General features: G+C 42.0%; 1 protein-coding gene across 1 annotated transcript in view; it reads left to right on the top strand.

Moving 5' to 3' along the window:
• Positions 1-20,102, top strand: part of ABI1 (abl interactor 1) — a 212,429-nt gene that overhangs the window by 129,542 nt on the left and 62,785 nt on the right. Inside the window, exons 8-9 of the mRNA XM_030201021.1 lie at positions 11,272-11,358; positions 13,660-13,836. Of these exons, the coding sequence (XP_030056881.1) occupies positions 11,272-11,358; positions 13,660-13,836 (264 nt within the window). The remainder of the gene's footprint in view (positions 1-11,271; positions 11,359-13,659; positions 13,837-20,102) is intronic.

Consider the following 20,102-nt stretch of genomic DNA (forward strand, 5'->3'; position numbering starts at 1 on the left):
GGCCAAAAGATGGAAAAAGGAAATTATTAGGAAAGGGATGGTAAATAAGTCTGAAAATACTGTAATGCCTCTGTATCACTCCATGGTGCGACCTCACCTTGAGTATTGTGTTCAGTTCTAGTCACCATATATCAAAAAAGATATAGCGGAATTAGAAAAGATTTGAAGAAGAGCGACCAAAGTGATAAAGGGGATGGAACTCCTCTCATATGTGAAAGGCTAAAGAGGGTTATGGCTCTTCAGCTTGGAGAAGAGACGGATGAGGGAAGATATGATTCAGGTGTACAAAATCCTGAGTGGTGTACAACAAGTGAAAGTGAATCAATTTTTTATTCATTCCAAACGTACAAAGATTAGGAGACACTCAAGGAAGTTACATGGAAATAATTTTAAAACAAATAGGAAATATTTTTTCACTCAACGAATAGTTAAGGTCTGGAACTCTTTGCTGGGAATGTAGTAACTGCTTGCCCTGGGATTGGTAGCATGGAATAATGTTGCCGTATTTGTGGTTCTGTCAGGTACTTGTGACCTGACTTGGCCACTGATGGAAACAGCTAGATGGGCCATTGGGCTGACCAAGTATGGCTATTTTATGTTCTTATGTTACGTTATGGTACGTATGTTGAAAATGTAATGGTTGGATGGCAATCATTCAGTTTCTTCACCGTACCTTGCCACAACATAAATGTCACTGAAACACCACCAAACTATGGCTTGCTGAAACTCTGCCATAATATAAATCCTGGAACTTTCCATGTGGGCCATAAATAATTTTGCTACTGAAGGGGCAAACAATGCACCCATGAAAGTTGTGGAAAAAAAAACCCAAAAAACAATTGTACCTTCAAACACATAATGATTGTTCTTCAAAGCTAAAGTTGTCAACTCAAGTAGGGACTGGCCAGGGGTTTGGTCTAGTGTTCAATGCCATGTCTATAGCTCTAATTGCTTCCATGTGAAGTGTCGCTGTGTAAAGAGACGGTACATCCAGCTTAACCGTTATTGCATCATTAGGGATGTCATGTAGGGCACGAAGTTTATTAAAAAACAGTGTAGTGTCCTTTTAGTAGGCAGGATTTGTACAACCAGAGGAGCTAAATGACAGCATATTTACTGACTCATTCAAGGAGAGACTCCCTGGCTGAAACAATGGAATGGCCAGGAGGATTTACCAGTGTCTTGTGAATTTTCGGTACCATATAGAATATTGTCAACTTAGCTGTCTGATGATTAAGAAATTTGTATTCATTGTTGGTCAGATATCCACTTTGGATCGCCTGATTAGTCAGTTGTGCAATTCAAGTAAGTACTTCTGTTGGATCCTGATGTAGAATAAACAGTATTATCTGAAAGTCATCATCGAACTTCATTCACATAACCTTGTTTGCTTTGGACCACTATGGTGCCACCTTTATTGGCCCTTCTGATTACTAAATCCCTATTGTTCTTTAGCTCTTATAAAGGTAAATGTTCTTGCTTTGTCCTATTAGAGGGAAAATAATGGGGTCTCTGTTCCAGTGTCAAAACATTTCAGCATTAGCTTTTTAAATGTGTCAATCGCCATGTCAGTAAGGACCGGGGGGGGGGGGTGGGGGGGGGCCAGGGAAGGGGACAGACGACCAAACACTTGAAAATGCTGAAGGAATATGGTCACTTATAATTTCAACTGTAAAGTTCTCACAAGTCTCGCAAAATGAACTCTAAATTGGAAAGGTTCATAGCCTTGAGAAGGGATGAATGAAAGACCCTTAGCTAAAACACTGTACTCAGAGGGAGTTAAAACATGCTGGGATAAATTATAACAAGTCCCTTTCTCTGTCTTCTGTTGTTCGGTCTGGATTGGCCTCATCCTGGGCCTAGTCTCCCCTGGTTCTTCTTACCTTCACTGCCTATGTATGTTCCCTTGGGTACTGACTCCCCCGAATTTTCACTTGCAGACTCTTCACTGCTAGAGGATCCCAAAGACAAATCATATTTAACTTGTTTTGCACTGGCATCAGATTTCCCCTGAGGCTTCATCCAGATATATACATATCATCAGAATAGTCTTGTCTATCCCTTGCTAGTTTCTTATGTTTGGTGGCTTGAAATTCCTTATGAAATTTATCATTTATGTAAACTCTTTTGAGCAGGGACTGTCTCTTTATATCAGGTGTTCAGCGCTGCGTGCGTCTGGTAGCGCAATACAAATGCTAATAATAATTAAAATCTTCCAAAAACTTCTGGTTTTATAAGGAAGTCAACATGATTTTATGAGTTTCTAATTGTGGTTGAGTTACTCCTATTTTAACCTGCAAGGTTTGAATTAATAGACGCATTAGGTCCAGTGAACTTTGTTTCAAGATCTCATTCCAACTTTTAAAGGCCTCATCCTTTGGAAATAAGTTTGGCCCTCTCTTCATTTATATGTATTGTATAATACATTGGAAGTGTTTAGATTATTTTGGGTTCACTGGGGTGGATTCCATTATTGCAGGTTTGTGAATAAGAAGTTCTGAGGTTTTTTGAAAAAGCAGTTTTTTCTTTGTTAATTGGAGAAGTTTTCTGCTGCTGCTTTTTACTGGAATAAAAAAAAAAAGCCTGTGATAGTAGCCCTATAGAGAAGAGTGTAAGGTTGTTGGATAGCCACCCCCAAACAGTTGAAGTTTTATTTGGTTAATTGATTAAATCACTTGCATTTATGGGATCCCCTCTCTTTGACCAGTTTTAGCAAAATTTTAGTACAGGGTTGAATATTGGAGTGGAGGAGTGGCCTAGTGGTTAGGGTGGTGGACTTTGGTCCTGGGGAACTGAGGAACTGAGTTTGATTCCCACTTCAAGCATAGGCAGCTCCTTGTGACTCTGGGCAAGTCACTTAACCCTCCATTGCCCCAGGTACAAATAAGTACCTGTATACAATATGTAAGCCGCATTGAGCCTGCCATGAGTGGGAAAGCGCGGCGTACAAATGTAACAAAAAAAAAAAATGTTTTGTTTTCCACCATATAGATATTGTTTAACAGCGTGCAGCCATTAACAGAAAAATTATTTATTTCTGGCATTTGTACCCTGCATTATCCCAAACAAGTTCAGGTTCAGTATGGCTTACATTAGACCTTTAAAGCAAATTACAATAGGAGAACTATAACGAAAATACAAAACAATGGGTAAAAACATCCAAGCAGTAAGATGACTCATTTTGAAATAAATTAACTAGAAGAATAACAATCGCCAACAGTGGTGAGGAATTCACTTAATAAGAATGCTTTCAACAATTTAAGAAATTTCAGGTAGTCAGTAATACATCTGAGTGACTTGGGTAGAGAATTCCATTTCCTAGTAGCTTGGTATGTGAAACTTTCATCATGAATAGATCTGTAACGAAGATTTTTACAACACAGAAAATGGTGAAGACAGTCTCTTGACGTCAGATGAGTATTGCGTAAAGGTAATTCTAACAAGTATTGCATATAGTCAGGTAAAAGACCAAATAAAATTTAATAAACAAGTACACATAGTTTATAAAGGTAACTTTTGTGTTTATTGGAAGCCAATGCAGTTTGATTAAAAGAGGAGCTGACTTGGTGAATCTAGGGGCTTTACATACGAGACAAGTCGCAGTATTCTGAGTTATTTGAAGTTTTTTAATAAGAGACTTTTAGGCTTGAGCAACAGCATTATTGTAATCAAATTTGGATAGCACTAAAAATGGAACGAAAAAGAGAAAACAAAAGCCACATTTTTTTTTCAATCGCCACAGAAACCTGAGGTTCAAATGATAGGTATCAGTCAATAGTTATTCCCAAGATTTTCATGGTGGTAGAAAAAGGGTAGGACACATCATCAGTAGTGAAGTTTTTATCAGTCATTGGGTGGGCAGAATTGGTTAGGATTAGGAACTTGGTTTTATACTTGTTCAGTTTTAATTTAAAATTGGCAGCCAAAGATTCCATCAGATCCAAGATCAATTAGTGTGTGAACCCTTGCTCTCATTCTAATCCTGCACTAATTAGTGCATAATAATGTGGCTGTGCTAACTGATTCATGCCGTCATGCCTGCTCCACGGAGACACCCTCCGCAAGCACATTGGGATTTTACTTCATGATGCCTCAGTACATCTTACAGTAAAATCTTTTAAGCTGTGGTAATCATACATTAGCGCTTACCACAGCCTAAGGAACCTCTAAGTTTTTGTACCTGGGGCATTGGTGGGTTAATTGACATTCCTGTGCATGAAATATTGTCTCACTGTCACCCAGAATATCCCCAAATTGAGTGCACTGTGCCAGGATGTCCCCCAAGGCAAAGCAATTAATGTACAAAATGACACCTCGATAACTTGAGACAAGCAAAAAATGCTGCGGAAATCAGCAAAGAGAATCTGCACAACAGTTCTGCATAAAGCACTAATTTTTCTCTGAACAAAATGTTTTGGTGTAGTTCTGCAGCAACATACAGAATAAGCAGTCTTCTCACAAGGTTCTGCACACAAGTTGTCTGGGCATAAGTTGCATTCAACTTCAGAGTCTCAGATACTTGTCCAAGAAGTCCGTAAGGCAGCTTAGTCACTATAACTACTTTATCCAAAAAAGATAGGAATATGCTATGAAAAGTTATCAGTTTTTTGCAGGCATGTTGGAGGTTTTTCAGGAAAAGTTCCCCTGAGAATCCTTTACAGATAACTAATGCAGAGGGAACTGTACCCTCACTGTTTCATCAGCCAGAGGAAAAGGTTGTCCTTACTGCTCCTTGCCATGATGAACATCTGAGGATCACAGTTCTAACCAGATTGGATGAAGATTTGTTTGAGTGATTTGTTATACTGCCTTCCATAAAGCACACCAGAGTGCTGTACAGTACACAATTCAGTTGAAAACCTTCTAAAAACAAACACAAACATACGAAAAGGGGGGGGGGGGGGGGGGCGTGTAGACTAGCACAATAATAATGATCCATAAGGTGAGCAAACAATTAATTGAACAACAGAAGGGTGAGAAATATAATTGGCAGTACCACTGTATTAATACATAAGCAAAAAGCTAGGTTTAAAAAAAAAAAAAGACAGGTTCTCTTTGTAATTCAGGCAGATAGAGAACATAGGGCAAATGTTTTTGTCATGCTGATGCTCGCTCTGAAAGACAAGTTGCAGTGCGGAATACAGTTTTCAGATCTACTGTATCAAGGAAATTAGATCTTAATTATTAAATTCAAGCAAGCCCAGAGTTAATCTCTTTGTGATTGGCACATTTTTTGGTGGTGGAATCTGCTTTGAAGAAAACAAAGAATTCCAAGGACACTCCAGTATTCCACTGAGTAAAGATGCATAGCATTTGGATCTTATTAGGAGAAGATTTCAAGGTTCAGTATCGACCTTCACACCAATTTTGAATTGGTTTGGAGGTCGATATTGAAACTTGAAACATGTTTATGAAGGTCATTACCTCCTGAGGCAGTGGGATTTGGCACCGCAAAACTGTGGCCAATGTCAGGGAAATCTTGTTTCATTACACAGTATTTTATTAATTAAAACAAAAATTTAAAATATTTGAATTAAAACTTTGGGAGTTTTTTTTTTTTAAGCCAGTGATTGAAAGAGAGGTGTTATTTACAATAACACCTCTATCCACTTTTGAGGCTTTTATCTTCCTTTACAAAAAAACTGTTGTAAGATGATATTTTAAGAACCTTGTACACTGAACTGGTGGAGTTATATTATGCTTGTAAGAAGTAGTACATGCATGAATGCCTCTAGAAGCTCAAATGTTTTTCTAATGATTTTTCCTGAGGAGGAAGAGAAAAGTTCTTGCATCATTTCGCTATACTGGAGTGTGGAAATCATCTGGTAGTATTTGATTGAGACTATTGGCACATCAGTATGCACCTCCTGTGTAGATTAAGGTGTCTGTCTTACATGAAGATGTTCAAAACAGGGCAGATGTTCCTTACACAGTGAAACTCTTTTGAAGGAAATTGTAAAAATATCAACATTATGCTCCATCATCCAAACTCTGATTGTTGACCACTAGGGAATAATCCACCTCATCATGGAAGGTAGCCCTTCCTATACTGGAGATAGTATCAAAAACCATTACCAACAGTATCCTAGACACAGCAGCATCAACCACAATTTTCTACATTTTTCCAGATAAACAAGAATCTGTTCAAGACTCAGATTTGTGAACAACCTAAAGTTTTTCAGGATGGCCTGACCATTAATAACAAAAAAAAAAAAAAAACGAATAAATATTGAAAATAATAAATTGGGGATACCATCTGTCTCATCAGATTGGCCCATTTCTTTCTTCTCACTTAGCCAAAAATGTTGTTCTCTCTTTCAGCAGAAGATAGAGGGAGAGAGCAGTCGAAGATTATAGAGTTGAAAACCAACAAAGTCTTCAGATGTTTCTTAATTCCAAAAACTTGAGAGGGATGAGATCGATAGTGCCATGCTCCATAGATAGTAAGGATGTGTATGCTTGCATATTAAATCACCCTCTGCACAGAAAGTTGCTCTACTTCATAGAGCATGGTGCTTATTATCAATACTGGGTCCTTCCCTTTGAACTATCAGCAGCCCTGAGAATCTTCACAAAATACCTAACGGCAGTGTCACAATAAATAAATCTTTGTATATCCTTATCTAGGCATTGGTTGGTATGGAATTCTTCTTCCAAAGAGGCTGTATGGTTTCTTTGAGCGGTTATTGAACTACCATAAGTGCTTGGTTTCATTAAAAGCTATCCAAAATCAGCCTTCCAGTTGTCTCAAAGTCTCCAGTATATTGGATATCAGCCAATTGGGGAGAGCTTTCCTCTCAAACTGGCAAGCAGACTGTCTTTAGAGGGATCACAGAAATCTCATGACTTTAATAAGCTCTGTGCATTTAAAGAACAGCTACACTGCCAGTCCACTCAACGCTTCATATTCCTCAATCTTGATGAGCTAAGCACTGCAGTAGCTAAAATAACTTTATCAACCTAGCTAAGGAACTGTAGTATCTAAGCCTTACATCCGGCTGATCCAATGAAGGCACATCATTGAGCCACAGCAACATGAGTTCACTGTTGCTCAGTTTCCATTGAAGAAGTAAGTTGTGCTGAAACGTGGTTCTTTCACACCATAATGTCTCAGTACTGTCTAAACAGTTTGTCTCTGGAAGACAATGCATTTGGTCACGCAGTATAACCTTTTTAGTTAGGTGAAGCACCTGAATTGCCTTCAGAAATCAAAGCAAAATCAAAATAGAGTATCCATCAGCTATGGGATTTCCCACTTTTGTTGCTGATTCACTTTGCTTGTTGACAAAAAAAGTACTTGCCTGTAAAGAGTTCCTATAGATAGGATGAATCATATACCTCCAGGAGATGATGCTTAAGCACTGAATTAAACTGAGAAGACTTGTGAGATAGCAGCTGTATGCAAAGTCCTGTCTATGCCCATAAAAACCTGGCTCTTTAAAACTCTGTAAATTCATACGTGTTGCTTGGTCAAATGATAACACCCACTTGCATGTTTGGTTTATCTTACTGCCTTCAGAGAACCTTCTGTTACAAGTAAGCGACTCTGCTTTTCTTATTGTTTTTTTTTTTCTTTTGTTCCTATGGACTTCAAACTGAGTAGGAAGCAGCCACTTTTGGAAATGTAGCACGTTGACCCTTCATTGAGAAGTACCTCTGATTTTTAATTTGCTCTCTTCCCCCCCCCCCCTCCCCCATCAAATATAAATATATATATTTATATCCCACAATATTCCTGCCTATGGGCAGGCTCAATGTGGCGCACAATAGTTAACAAACCATAATACAATAACATAAAGTACAGTAGACAAGGGCCACAGGAGGGAGAAAGAGATGACTGACAAGGGAAAGGAAGAGAGGGTGTGTAATAGGGTATCACGGAGTGAGCTGTGGGCTAAAAGGCTGCGGCTCCTGCAGGACTCGTGGTGTGTGTGTGTGTATATATATATATATATATATATATATATATATATATATAATATTGTAAACGGGCCTGCTGCTCCAGTATGGGGGAGGAAGCTGCCTCCCAGGAATAGCCAGAACTTCACAAAACTGCCACCAGGAAATACTTCAAAACATTCCTTTATTTTCCAGATTCATAAACAAAACTTCACTCCAGAGTAGAGACTTGCTTCTCAGGCAGGGCTGTTCTGCCTTGCTTAGTACATCAGCCAATTACACAAAGACTTTGCCCCCTTCCCTGAGGGGAATGCAATAGTCCTTTGGAAATCCCTGCTTTTTTGGTCCCAGTCAGTAGCAAACAAATAGTACTTGTCCCACAAGCAGGATTTCCCCTCAAGACAGTGTTAATCACCAAGCAGCCTTTACTTTCAGGAGGTTCAATACTTCTGGGACTTCCTTCCACCCAAGGTATTTCAGTCTGCTTCAGTTCTTTAGGGACCTGTCTTGCCCAAGGATTTTCAGCCTGCACTGCTCCTCCCTTCCTGAAATGAACCCCTCTTCCCACCAGGCAGCCCTCCTTCATAAACAAGCCTTCCAACTTCAGAGGTTCTCACAATAATCAGGTTTCAAAACAGGGTAGTAATTCCCCCACCACTCAGGGTTTCCCCAAAAGAAAACCAGGCTTCTCTACTTAAGCAGGGTTTAAACCAAAATAAATTCCAAAACCATGTAGGTTTCCAAACCTTCAGGGGCTGCCTTCCTCAGCCCTCAAGCTCCCATTCCATTCTGCTTTCTTCCCCTGCTCAGGCTGATTAATTCCCTCTTCCATCCAATCCTCCTCCTGCTTCTCAGCCCACCCCTCCCTATTACAGGTGGGCAGCATGATATACAGATTGCTGATCCCGGGAACTGGCTCCTTCATTCACCCTCCTTCTTGTGGTCAGAGACGGTATATGGCCAGCTTGCCTATCCCCTGGGATCTCACTGCTAGGGCTGGAAATGCATTCTGGGATATGTAGTTCATGGTTCTGCTGCTTCACTCTATACATCGGGGATGTAGCCTTGTCACTATATATATATATATATATATATTCTGTCTGTAGAATTGCAGTGGTGGTCAATAGATCAGGGGTATCAGATCTCTGCTGTTCTAAAATCCAGTACAGCTGAGCTGCCTTTGACCATTAGGTGTTACTGTACCGTGTTCATGGGCCAATGATCAGAAGCAAACACGGGTGCTAGAGGGTATTAGCACCATAGTAGCACTCATGTTTGCTACCACCTCATGATCAGAGCCCCTGAGCACGTGAAACTTTGTGGGTTCTGACCACAAGTAGCATTCAGATGCATGCTAAACAGGGCTCTTAGCGCAAGTAGCATGCAGATGCATTCTAAGCATGTTCCTCCCCAATGATCAGCAGGCAGCGCACCAAACGTTGTCGAGCTGCTCGCAGCAAACCCTACACCAGCTCAGAGTTCGCATAAGGGTTATGGAACATTGGGGAAGAATGGAGAGCCCTGTCCAGCATGCATTCTCATGTTAACAGGCCCTCCCATCCCATTCCCCCCCCCCCACCCAATACATGCAGGCGACACTAGCCCTAGTAGCCCAGTGTCTGCAAACTTAAGCCCTCTTCCCCCCCCCCCCCCCAAAAAAAAAAAGTTGGTGGTCTAGCGGCCCACCCTTGGTTCCTTAAAGGTGCAGGAGGGAGTGTAGTAGTACATTCCCTTCTCTTCCAGTGCTGCCTTAAAAATGGCACCTGGCCCTGCTCAGTGTATCCTGGGATTCGCTGGGCAGTGCTTCACCACCATATAAGGAAGAAACTACTCCCTTCTCCACTGTTATGGTACTGGAGGCTGACCACTGGGCCACCAGTGCTTTTTTGGGGTGGGGGTGAAATTGTGTCAGGAGTGCTGGAGGTCCGCTGGATCTCAGCCCCTGTGTCGCCAGCTTATGTCGGGGGGGGGGGGGGGGGTCAGGGGGACTTGAGTTCCACTGGGCCTTCAACCCCGTGTCACTGGCTTGGTGTGGGGGCTTGGGGGCACTAGGCCACCAGGGCCTTTTATTTGCAAGGGGGGGGGGGGGGGTCCCACAGACTTCCAGCCCCTATGTTTAACAGGTCCAGGCTTTTGACAGCCCATACCTGTCAAACAAGTACGGAAGGATTCAGGCATAATTCTCCCGCACTTATGATCAGAGGTAATAGCATGCATAAATTTACATGTTATTATCTGTGATCATAGGGGTGGTAAAGCCCTGTGCTGTTCCAACGCTATTTTTGGAGCACTCTTTGGAACAGTGCAGAGCTTTTGATCATCTGCCCATCAGTGTCTTATTTCTTCTTTCCTGTGAATGCTGTCCATTTTTTTTTAAGCAGCCCTCAGCTTGTGATGTGCCAGAAACAGTATCATGATCTTATTGACACAAATTTCTGCTTCGTTGAAGTAACATGTCTAAATTCTTAATTTTAATACTGGCCATATTTGCAGCTTCTAAATTGTATCTACTAAGGCCTATAATCTATTTCAAAATTAAAAATAAAACCAGTAAAAAAATGTAGAGAGATGTTGAGGATCCCAAATTGCATATCCTTTCTGGAATAATTTCAAAATAGTTTTACCTTCAGTGTGTTTGTTAGAATTAGTAGTTTGCCGTTTCATTAAACATTTAGAGCTTGATTAAAAATAAGCATAAAGGAATCCTGTGCCGAAGGAATGGATCCTCAGGAGCTTAGTCAAGATCGGGAGGCGGGGCTGGAGGTTGGGAGGCGGGGATAGGTCTGGGCAGACTTATACGGTCTGTGCCAGAGCCGGTGGTGGGAAGCGGGACTGGTGGTTGGGAGGCGGGGATAGTGCTGGACAGACTTGTACGGTCTGTGCCAGAGCCGGGGTTGGGAGGCAGGACAGACTTGTATGGTCTGTGCCAGAGCCGGGGTTGGGAGGCAGGGCTGGGGAGGTGAGGATAGTGCTGGGCAGACTTATACGGTCTGTGCCTGTGCCAGAGCCGGTGGGTGGGAGGTGGGGCTGGTGGTTGGGAGGCGGGGATAGTGCGGGGCAGACTTATACGGTCTGTGCCCTGAAGAGCATAGGTACAAATCAAAGTAAGGTATACACAAAAAGCAGCAAATATGAGTTATCTTGTTGGGCAGACTGAATGGACCGTGCAGGTCTTTTTCTGCCGTCATCTACTATGTTACTATGAACATCGTGGTCCCATTGGATGTACATTCATATCCTGAATTGACCCTTTTTTTTTTTTTTTTTGCAAGGTCTAAAAGTATCGTGCATTGCTTGCTATTTCTGTTTGAAAGAGCTTAACTACTATTGTACAAAACTTAGGCTAACTGGAAATATAAACTATTTTACTAGCACAAAATTTGGCTCCTGTTCCTGGAGCTGCACCTCCTCCACCAGCCCCACCTCTGCCACCGGCATTCTTGATGAGCGGTATGATAGGTGAGACTTGTCTGTATTAGAGCCACTGCTCTCGGTTCACTTGATGAGTAATTCATTTCTTTATTCTAATCGATGCATTCATATGATTTGCCTTTTCAATAGTTTTTCTGATTTGCATGAAGAATTTTTGTAAAAAAATCTAATCAAAACTAATTTTATGTGGGAGTAAGACTGTTTTGTTGCTGTGAAAGTTAAAAGGCTGTCATCCTGTTTAACTTGTGGTTTGTGAGATTCTGTAAGTCTCTTTTCTGTACAGTAAGGGTGGTCTGGTTTTAATACCTGAGCTGTTTTGGCAGGAATAAAATGGGCAGCTGTAAATATGGAAGAAGTTCGGTTTAAAGTTACAGCTTTTTGCTAACTGATTCTCCCCCCCCCCCCCCCCCCCCAAAAAAAAGGGAGCATTAGGCAATGGGCCAATTCTAAAGTACCCCAGAACCATCATTCACTGCCTTTGGACTTTTTCTCCAAGAGTATTTTTGTTTTTGAAAATTAAAAAAAAAGCCTGATTTTTTTTTCCCCTGTACCTGGGCAGTATTTTGTTAAGGAAAAATGTATTTTTGAGGGGGGGGGGCAGGAAATTTGCTATCAAGGCACATTTGGATTGTGGAGGTCAGAAGAAAGGGCTTAAGGGTTCCTTTTCTGAATTGCTGTACAGATGAAGTGGGAAGTAGGGAACCAGGACTATTGACAGGGTGGTAGTTCCATAACTGTCACATAGAGAGCCAGAGGGAAGCTGTATTCACTTCTCTGGTAAAGGGGTTAATGCGTTTCCTATACCACCTTTCTGTGGTACAACCAAAGTGGTTTACATATTATTTACAGGTAAACTTTCTGTCCCTAGAGGGCTTTCAGGCAAAGAGGTTTGTGCCTGAGGCAATGGAGGGTTAAGTGACTTGCCAGTGTGAGCAAGAGTGGTTGGAGTGGTGCATATAGTGCTCCTGAGAGCAGTCTGGTGGTTGGGAGAGAACTGTGTAAAAGTATACACCATATAGTGCTTAGAGCAGCACCATCATGATGTCCTGCAAGAAACAAATCTCCACACCACATGAAAGTTCTCACCTACAACTACTGCTTGGCTGGATTCAAGAGAGAAGCAAATCCTTGTTAGGGAGAGGAAGTGGCTGGCAAATTTCCTGTCCATGTGCTAGTGATACCTGTTGATGCATTGAGCTGGGTAAATCCTTGTGCCCTATATAAACACCTTGTACACTTTTCTTTTCTGTACTCTTCAGGAAAAGTGACCAGTCCACTGACTTAAGCATGCATGAGTGGATGGACACACACGTTAAAATATTAAGCTATATAATTGGTATTTTGTTCAGATAGAGCATTTTCATTTGTTTCCAGCTTTATCCCCTGAACACCCCTCTCTTCAGCTCTTGTGATAAGATCAAACACATCTAAAAGTGACATGGATCTAAAATGGTCTACAGCCCAACATAACTAATGCATACTAAAACAGCACACAGCTAGCAGGGATAGCCTGTTGGTACTCTATGTGTCTGTGTAAACAAATTGATCACAAATGAAAGTGAATGCTTTTTAGTAAGAGAAATCATTAAAGAAAAGTGTACAAGAAACATTGCTATACGAGTCTTTTGTTGATTTAGCACAACTCTGTATACCTAACATCAGCTTCCCTTCTGGTGGATGGGCTTGTTAAAGCTTTCATAATGTTGTGTCCTTGGAGTGTGGTGTCCAAATCTTCCTTGCTTTGAAAATCTGTAGAAACACTGCTAGAACCCAAAATTCCATTCCGAAATGATTCCCAAAAGTTGGTCAAATACTTTAAATCTATTTTATGACTAGAAAAGGTCCTTATGCTGCTACTTTAAGCAGAAGAAATTTTGCACAGTGGGAAGGCGGCATAAGCATGCCCCATACCAACAGTTAAAAAGATCAGTGACATGCTCTTCTGTTTGCGTCTTGTATAGTAAAAATCTTACCTGTTTTACTACAGTGGTCTAATTTCTAGCCTTCAGATTCCTGCAGTTTGTCTACATTTAAAAAAAGAATTGACTAGGGAATCAGGTTAACACACAAGCCTTGCTTTAATTGGGGCTGAGGTGAAAGGTAGATATAAGAGTACTTAGAGCATGTTAATGGTAGGAGATAACATAGTAAATCAGTGATTGAAATGTTTTATAAATAGTTTGAGGCATTAAGGTTTCATCTAGAGCAGATTTGAATCCTATGTGTGTTTTCTCAGATTGCAAAGCTTTGGTCTGTGTTCTGCACGCTACACTAAATCATGCAATGCTTAAGTCCTCTATGTGGTTTGTTTTGGCTAATTCTTTTCAGCTGGTCCTGGTTCAGCTCCTGGTTCCCAGTATGGTACAATGACTAGACAAATCTCACGACACAACTCCACCACTTCTTCGGCGACCTCTGGTGGATACAGACGGACTCCCTCTGTGACTTCTCAGTTTTCTGCTCAACCTCATGTTAATGGCGGGCCTCTTTATTCTCAGAACTCAAGTAAGCCTCTATGCTTTGCATGTCTGCTGCAGAAATTCCATTGTTGATGTTGTATACTTTTGCACAGCGTATGTTATCTCATCAGTAATAGGCAACAACTAACTCGGCTCTCTCTAAAATACTTCGAGAAACAATACAGTGAAGTTAGTTCTTACATTGCTTTTCAGTATCTTTATATTGAATTGTTTAAACTATATTGAATCAACAGTAGTTTGCAGACTGATGAAATAGATATCAAGAGTCTTAGTTCTCTTGCTACCTTTTACTCCTGGGTAAACTGCACAAAAAATGTCAATTCTGCATGTAGTTTTCTAAAATTCTGCTTTCTTTATGTAACCTTTTTGCATAGTATTCCCTCAGCATAAAAGCCCGGTTCCTGTGTTCCCCAGAGCTGATGTGCCCCCCAATAACCCTCCCCTCCACAAAGCATTCTCTTAGCCTATACTCAGACCCTGCCCTCCTTCTCTTGCAGTTTCCCACTCAACAACTAACTTGAACCCCTCCCTGTTTAATCTCCTACCCATCTTGCACCCTGAGAAGTTAAAGCCTCAATTTTCTCTCTACCACCCCTTTGTTTCTTTCACTATCCTAGCAAGACTTCCCAGTTCTATCCATCTGTGTCTCAAGTCCCTTGCTAAGCGCATACATTACCATAGATCTCTCTCAGCCCCCTTCCTCATAGAGATACCCATAGTTCTTCTCACACATTCCCCCACCCCAGACAACATACCCCATTATTCTTTCTAAAATCCTTCTTGCTCCTAATGCACACCCCCACTAGCTGTATATCTAAAATTTCTTGCCCCTCCTGCATCACCACATACACTCCTATAGCTGTCTAAACCTCCTCTCCCCATGTTCCTCACTCACTGTAGTTCTTTCAATCCTTACTCCTCCTTCACCAGGTACACACTCCAACATGGCTGTTAGTCTCTGCCCGAGCACTCTCAGTTCTCTCTCAAACCCATCCCTTCACCCATAAGCTGTATCTTGTAGCTTTTGTAAATCCTCCCTAGAGACCACCTCAACTCACTCTCTTCTTGCCTTCTTCCTCTCATGGTATCACTGGCTAATGCTCACATAATTCACTAGTGGTACTTCCTAGTGCTCTCCTTCCCCTTTTCCCCTCTAACACATGGGTGAGCAGCTCTCTTACCCCAGCTTACCCTGCATTTTTCTCTCTCCCTGTCCTCTTCTGTGCATTATAGCACAAACAGAGGAGAATGGCTGCATGCTTGGTCACATTCTCAATCTTTGCTGTGCTGGGTCTGACTACAGAATTTGAACTCCAAGGGACACTGTAGAATGCCATAGCTTAAATTCTGCAGTTGTAGCTAGTGTGGCAAATGAGTAGTTCACACTTTGGTATGAAGTGCTCTCTTCCTCTTCTGTTTGTGCTGAAAAGAGCAGGAGAGGAATGTTGAGGGATGTCTAGGGAGGGGTGTGGGTGCACACACCCCTCCCTAGAAGAGAACTATGTGTAGGAGAAGGGAGGAGGGGGCAATATTGCCAGCTACCAGTGCCTGTTTGGTTCTTGTGCAGAATTCTGCATAGAATGGTAATTTTGCAGAAATTATATATTCTGTTGTGCAGAATTCCTCAAGGCATATGCCTTTGTTTCTCCAAGGACATGTAAGATGAAATCACCACACAGATGGGTGACAACATCCAGTGGAACCCTGAATAGGACCTGCTATCCAACAATTTCGAGAAGCCTTTGAGGGCGACATGTATGCGCACATATTCCCACCCGCCGCTGTCACATAGGACCAAGCCAGTTTTTTTTTTTCTGCAGAGCAGTGAGGTCACATTTTGTGGTCTCCCCTCATCTTGCTTCTCATTATTGTCTGTGCAATTTACACCTTAAATTTCTGTTCACAGATGTCAAGAAGGAGTACTAGAGATCATAAATTTATCTTGTTTTCGTTTCTCTCATGTAAATGCTCACACAGGGCCTGTGCCTACCTTCCCTTTTTAGTTCCCCAGTCAGGTTTTCAGCATTTCCTAAGTTTCCTTCCATATCTCAAAAAAGGTATAGCTGAATTAGAAAAGATTAAAAAAAAAAGAGCAATCAAAATGATAAAGGGGATGGAACTCATTTCATATGAGGAAAGACTAAAGAGTTTAGGGCTCTTCAGCTTGGAAAAGAGACGGCTGAGGGGAGATATGATTTAGGGAGTAGAAGTGAATAGAATTTTTACTCTTTCAAAAAGTACAAAGACTAGGGGACACTCAAATCATGGCAATACATTTAAAACAAATAGGAGGGAATATTTTTTTTCACTCAATGAATAGGTAAGCTCTGGAACTCGTTACCAGAGGATGTGGTAACAGCAGTTAATATAGCTAGGTTTCCTGGAGGAAAAGTCCATAGTTTGTTATTGAGGTAGACATGGGAAAGCACTGCTTGCGCTGGGATTGGTAGCCTGGAATGTTGCTACTAATTGGGTTCTGTCAGGTACTTCTTACCTGGCTTGGGCACTGTTGGAAACAAGATACTGGGGTAGATAGATCATTGGTCTGACCCAGTATGGCTATTCTTATGTTCTGCCGCTCTAGGCCCCTTAGGCCTAGAGCGCACAGGTTGAGGTATTTTTCCAACATTGAGCCGTTTTGATTTCACCTTGGATATTTTTCCTGACTTATCACTTAAGACTCCCATTGGTTTTAAGAAGTGCATTTGGTGTAGCAGAATGATGGCCCTCGTGGACACTCACAATTGGTGCCTGCAGTGTCTGGGGCCTGACCATAATCCTACTCCTTGTAAACTCTGTTCACAGATGTCAAGAAGGAGTACTAGAGATCATAAAAAGCAGTACAAATTTATTTTTGGTCAGAGAGGTCCAGTCCATTGACTTCGGCATTAGAAGCATCTGTCCTAATGACTCCTAGAGCTGCATCAAACAAGGGAGATGTATCAACATCAAGGAGGTCTCTACTTGCTGCGATGACATGTGTCGGTAACAGCCACTGGGATCAGGCATCCTCCAATCCCACCCGAGGGCAAGAAAGGATTTGTGTTTGTCCTCATTGACGCTGAGAGACCCTGATGCTGTGCGTCGGGTAGAGGCCAAGAGGCATTGGTTCCCCCTCCCCCTCAAGGCATAGCGTCAAGAGCACTTGGGCATGAAAGCCATCAATATCAGAGAAGCGCCCCTCTTATGAGGGCTGCTCATGTTCTAAAGACTTGGAGTGGGTGTGCCAGCCTCCATCAATCTGGGACCAGGCCATTGATTTGGCCCTAATGTCTCTGAAGGATGTGACTACACTGGCTGAACTCCAGTCTTTACTAATGGCTCCCCTCGAGGATTAGATCCAAACCATGTTTCAAGAGGAAATGAGACGCTTTTGAGCTTCTCAATGGTCCCAGGCCAAGGGAACCTAGTAGATATCATTTACTGTCTCTTCTTCCCTTGGGAAGTCTGTCTTGGTGGCTAATCTGCAGCAATTTGGTCAGGGGACTACCATTCTGTTCCAGATCCTTCCATATTGCAAGACCGTGACAACAAATGCATCCAACCTGGGCTGGGGGGCTCATATAGATGGGCATCACACCCAGGGTCATGAGAGAACACCAGATCAACCTCCTAGAGTTATAGGCTATATGGAATGCTCTAAAGGCTTTCAGAGATCGCCTACTGAATCAAATTGTCTTCATTCAGACAGGCAATTAGGTTGTGAAGTACTTCATCAACAGAGGCACAGATTCATATCTCATGTGTCAGGAAGCAGTTAGAATGCTGCACTGGGCCACCTCCAATGGGATGATGCTCAGTCACTTATCTAGCAGGGAAGAGCAGTTGTCTGGAAGATAGGCTGAGTTAGTCACTGAACACTGGGCGTAGCCTGGGATGTCTTCTAAGAGCAGGGAATTCCCTTGATGGGCCTCTTTACCACTCACCTGAACCATAAAGTCATCCTGTGCTGTTCCAGACAAGGATCACACAGCAGACTAACCAAGGATGCCCTTCTTGATTTGGGAAAGGGCCTTAGGTTTTCTCCAACACCTCTCATAGTGAAAACTCTCCTGAAAACTTTAGCAAGATACGGGAATCATGATCTTCTTTGCCCCATACTATCCAAGGCAATTATGTTTCCCCCCTGCTTCTGGAGCTAGCTTGCCAAGATCCATGGAGACTGGAATGCTTTCTGATTCTCATCTCTCAGAATGAGGGATCCCTTGCATTCCAGTCTTCAGCCATTGCCTTCACAGCTTGGATGTTGAGAGGCTAGAGGTCAATTCCTCACACCTGCTTGAGGATGTTCCCAGAATTTTACTTGCTTCCAGGAGAGATTCCACCAGAAGGTCATATGGCTTCAAGCAGAGGAGGTTTTCTGTCTAGTGTGAAGGCAAGGCCGTAGATCCTTTCTTCTGTCCTACACAAAACTGTTTGAATACTTTTTATATTTTTCTGAGTCTGGTCTAAAGACCAACTTTGTAAGGGTCCACCTCAGTATAGTTGGAGTTTACCACTGTGTAGAGAGTAAGCCCATCTTCTCTGCCTTTAGTTCTTCGCTTCACAAGAGGCTTGCTGTTACTCAAACCTCCCATCAAGCCCCCCCCCCCCAAAAAAAAAAAAAACACTGTCATGGGGGTCTCACCTAGCTGATGAAAGTTCCCTTTGAGCCATTTGACACCTGTCATCTTAAGTACCTGACTTGACCTGGAAGGTTTGTTTATAGTGGTGATCACTTCCAAAATAGGTGAGCTCCAGGCCCTAGTAGCTGATCCACCTTTTAGAAAATTTCATAGCATAGTAGTTCTGCATACACATTCCAAGTTCCTTCCTTAGGTAATGTTAAGAGTTTTATCTTAACCAATTTATTGTTCTGTCAACATTTTTCCCAAGGCCACATGCAATCAGGGTAAAAGCACTTCACGCTCTTGACTATAAGAGAGACGACTTCTATCTGGAGTGGACTAACACTCAAAGACAGTCTACCCAGCTTTTTGTTTCTTTTGATTCCCAACATGATGGGGGCTGACTCTGGAGGGCCATGAAATGGCTCACATGGCTGCATCGGTTGCCCACCTCGGATCAGCCTCACATCTCGCTACTCTAGAGCAAGACTTACAACATGACAACCAGTTTGGGCTGAGAGCCCTTCAGAATTTGTTTGGGATTTAGAATCTGACTCCACCCCCAGGCCTTTTTGTTTCTGTTCAGACTGTACAAAAAAAACTTTTTTTTTTGTTCCCTTTTCCCAGTTCTCCAATAAGCCTTTGCTTGTTGCAGGCCTTCTCTTCCCCTTTTTATTTCAGACAGCTTGTTAGCTAGGGATTCCCATCGGTATGGTGATTTTCTTTCTTCTTGTCCGTGGAGAAAGCAGTTACTCACTTTGTAGCAGGTGTTCTCCGAGGACAACAGGATTAATGTCCACACAGCTCCGCCCACCTCCCCATGGAGTCGTATTCTATCATCTACAGTATTAGACTGGCTTGGTCCTGTGTGATGGTGGCAAGGTGAAGGTGCACACATACTTGGTGCGCCACCCTCAAAGGCCTCTTGAAGTTGCTAGAGAAGAGTTCCCACACACAGCTGCATCGGATATCTTCACCCATCAGTGTGGATATTTATCCTGCAGTCCTTGGAGTAAATCTGCTACTGGTGTGTAACTTTACTATATCTTAATTTCCTGATTCCATTTTTTTTGTATCCTAATATTTCTCCTGAAATTTTACACATTTGTGAAGTTCAGGGTCTTCATTTATTATTTTATCTAAAATTATTTAATTTTTTTAATATATTTTTCTTCGTGAATCTATAACTATTTGTGCTGTATTCATGCTTTACATATGTTAATGTATATCGTTTATGAAATTCTGAGAAAGATCTGCACACAATTACTTTAATTTTACTCTGTTTGTAATCATGGTACTGAACTAAAAATGAAAATTAGGGTTACTTAACTGTAACTGCGGACTCTCCGTGGACCACAGGTCATCCAACAGTGTCATGGACAGAAAGTTCTCTTGAAGCTCAGAAAGGATTGAAAAGAAACCATCCCCCTTTGCTTTGCCCACTCATTTCTGCTCCAGTATGTTCTAGAGATGTAAATGGGTTCCTCCAAGAGGAGAAAGTGGGTTGGGTTGGGTTGGTGTGGTTGATTTATTCTGCTGTCCACAGAGAACCCACATTCACAGGTAAGTAATCTCACTTTCTCCATGGACAAGCAGAATGACTCCCAAGTTGAAAGGCTTTTGAAGGGATGTTCTGTGGAGGAGTGTGTGTTCATCCTTTATAGTCTGTTTTGTGTCATGGACC

Source organism: Microcaecilia unicolor, chromosome 1 (genome assembly GCF_901765095.1).
Source record: "Microcaecilia unicolor chromosome 1, aMicUni1.1, whole genome shotgun sequence".
Classification (NCBI taxonomy): Eukaryota; Metazoa; Chordata; class Amphibia; order Gymnophiona; family Siphonopidae; genus Microcaecilia; species Microcaecilia unicolor.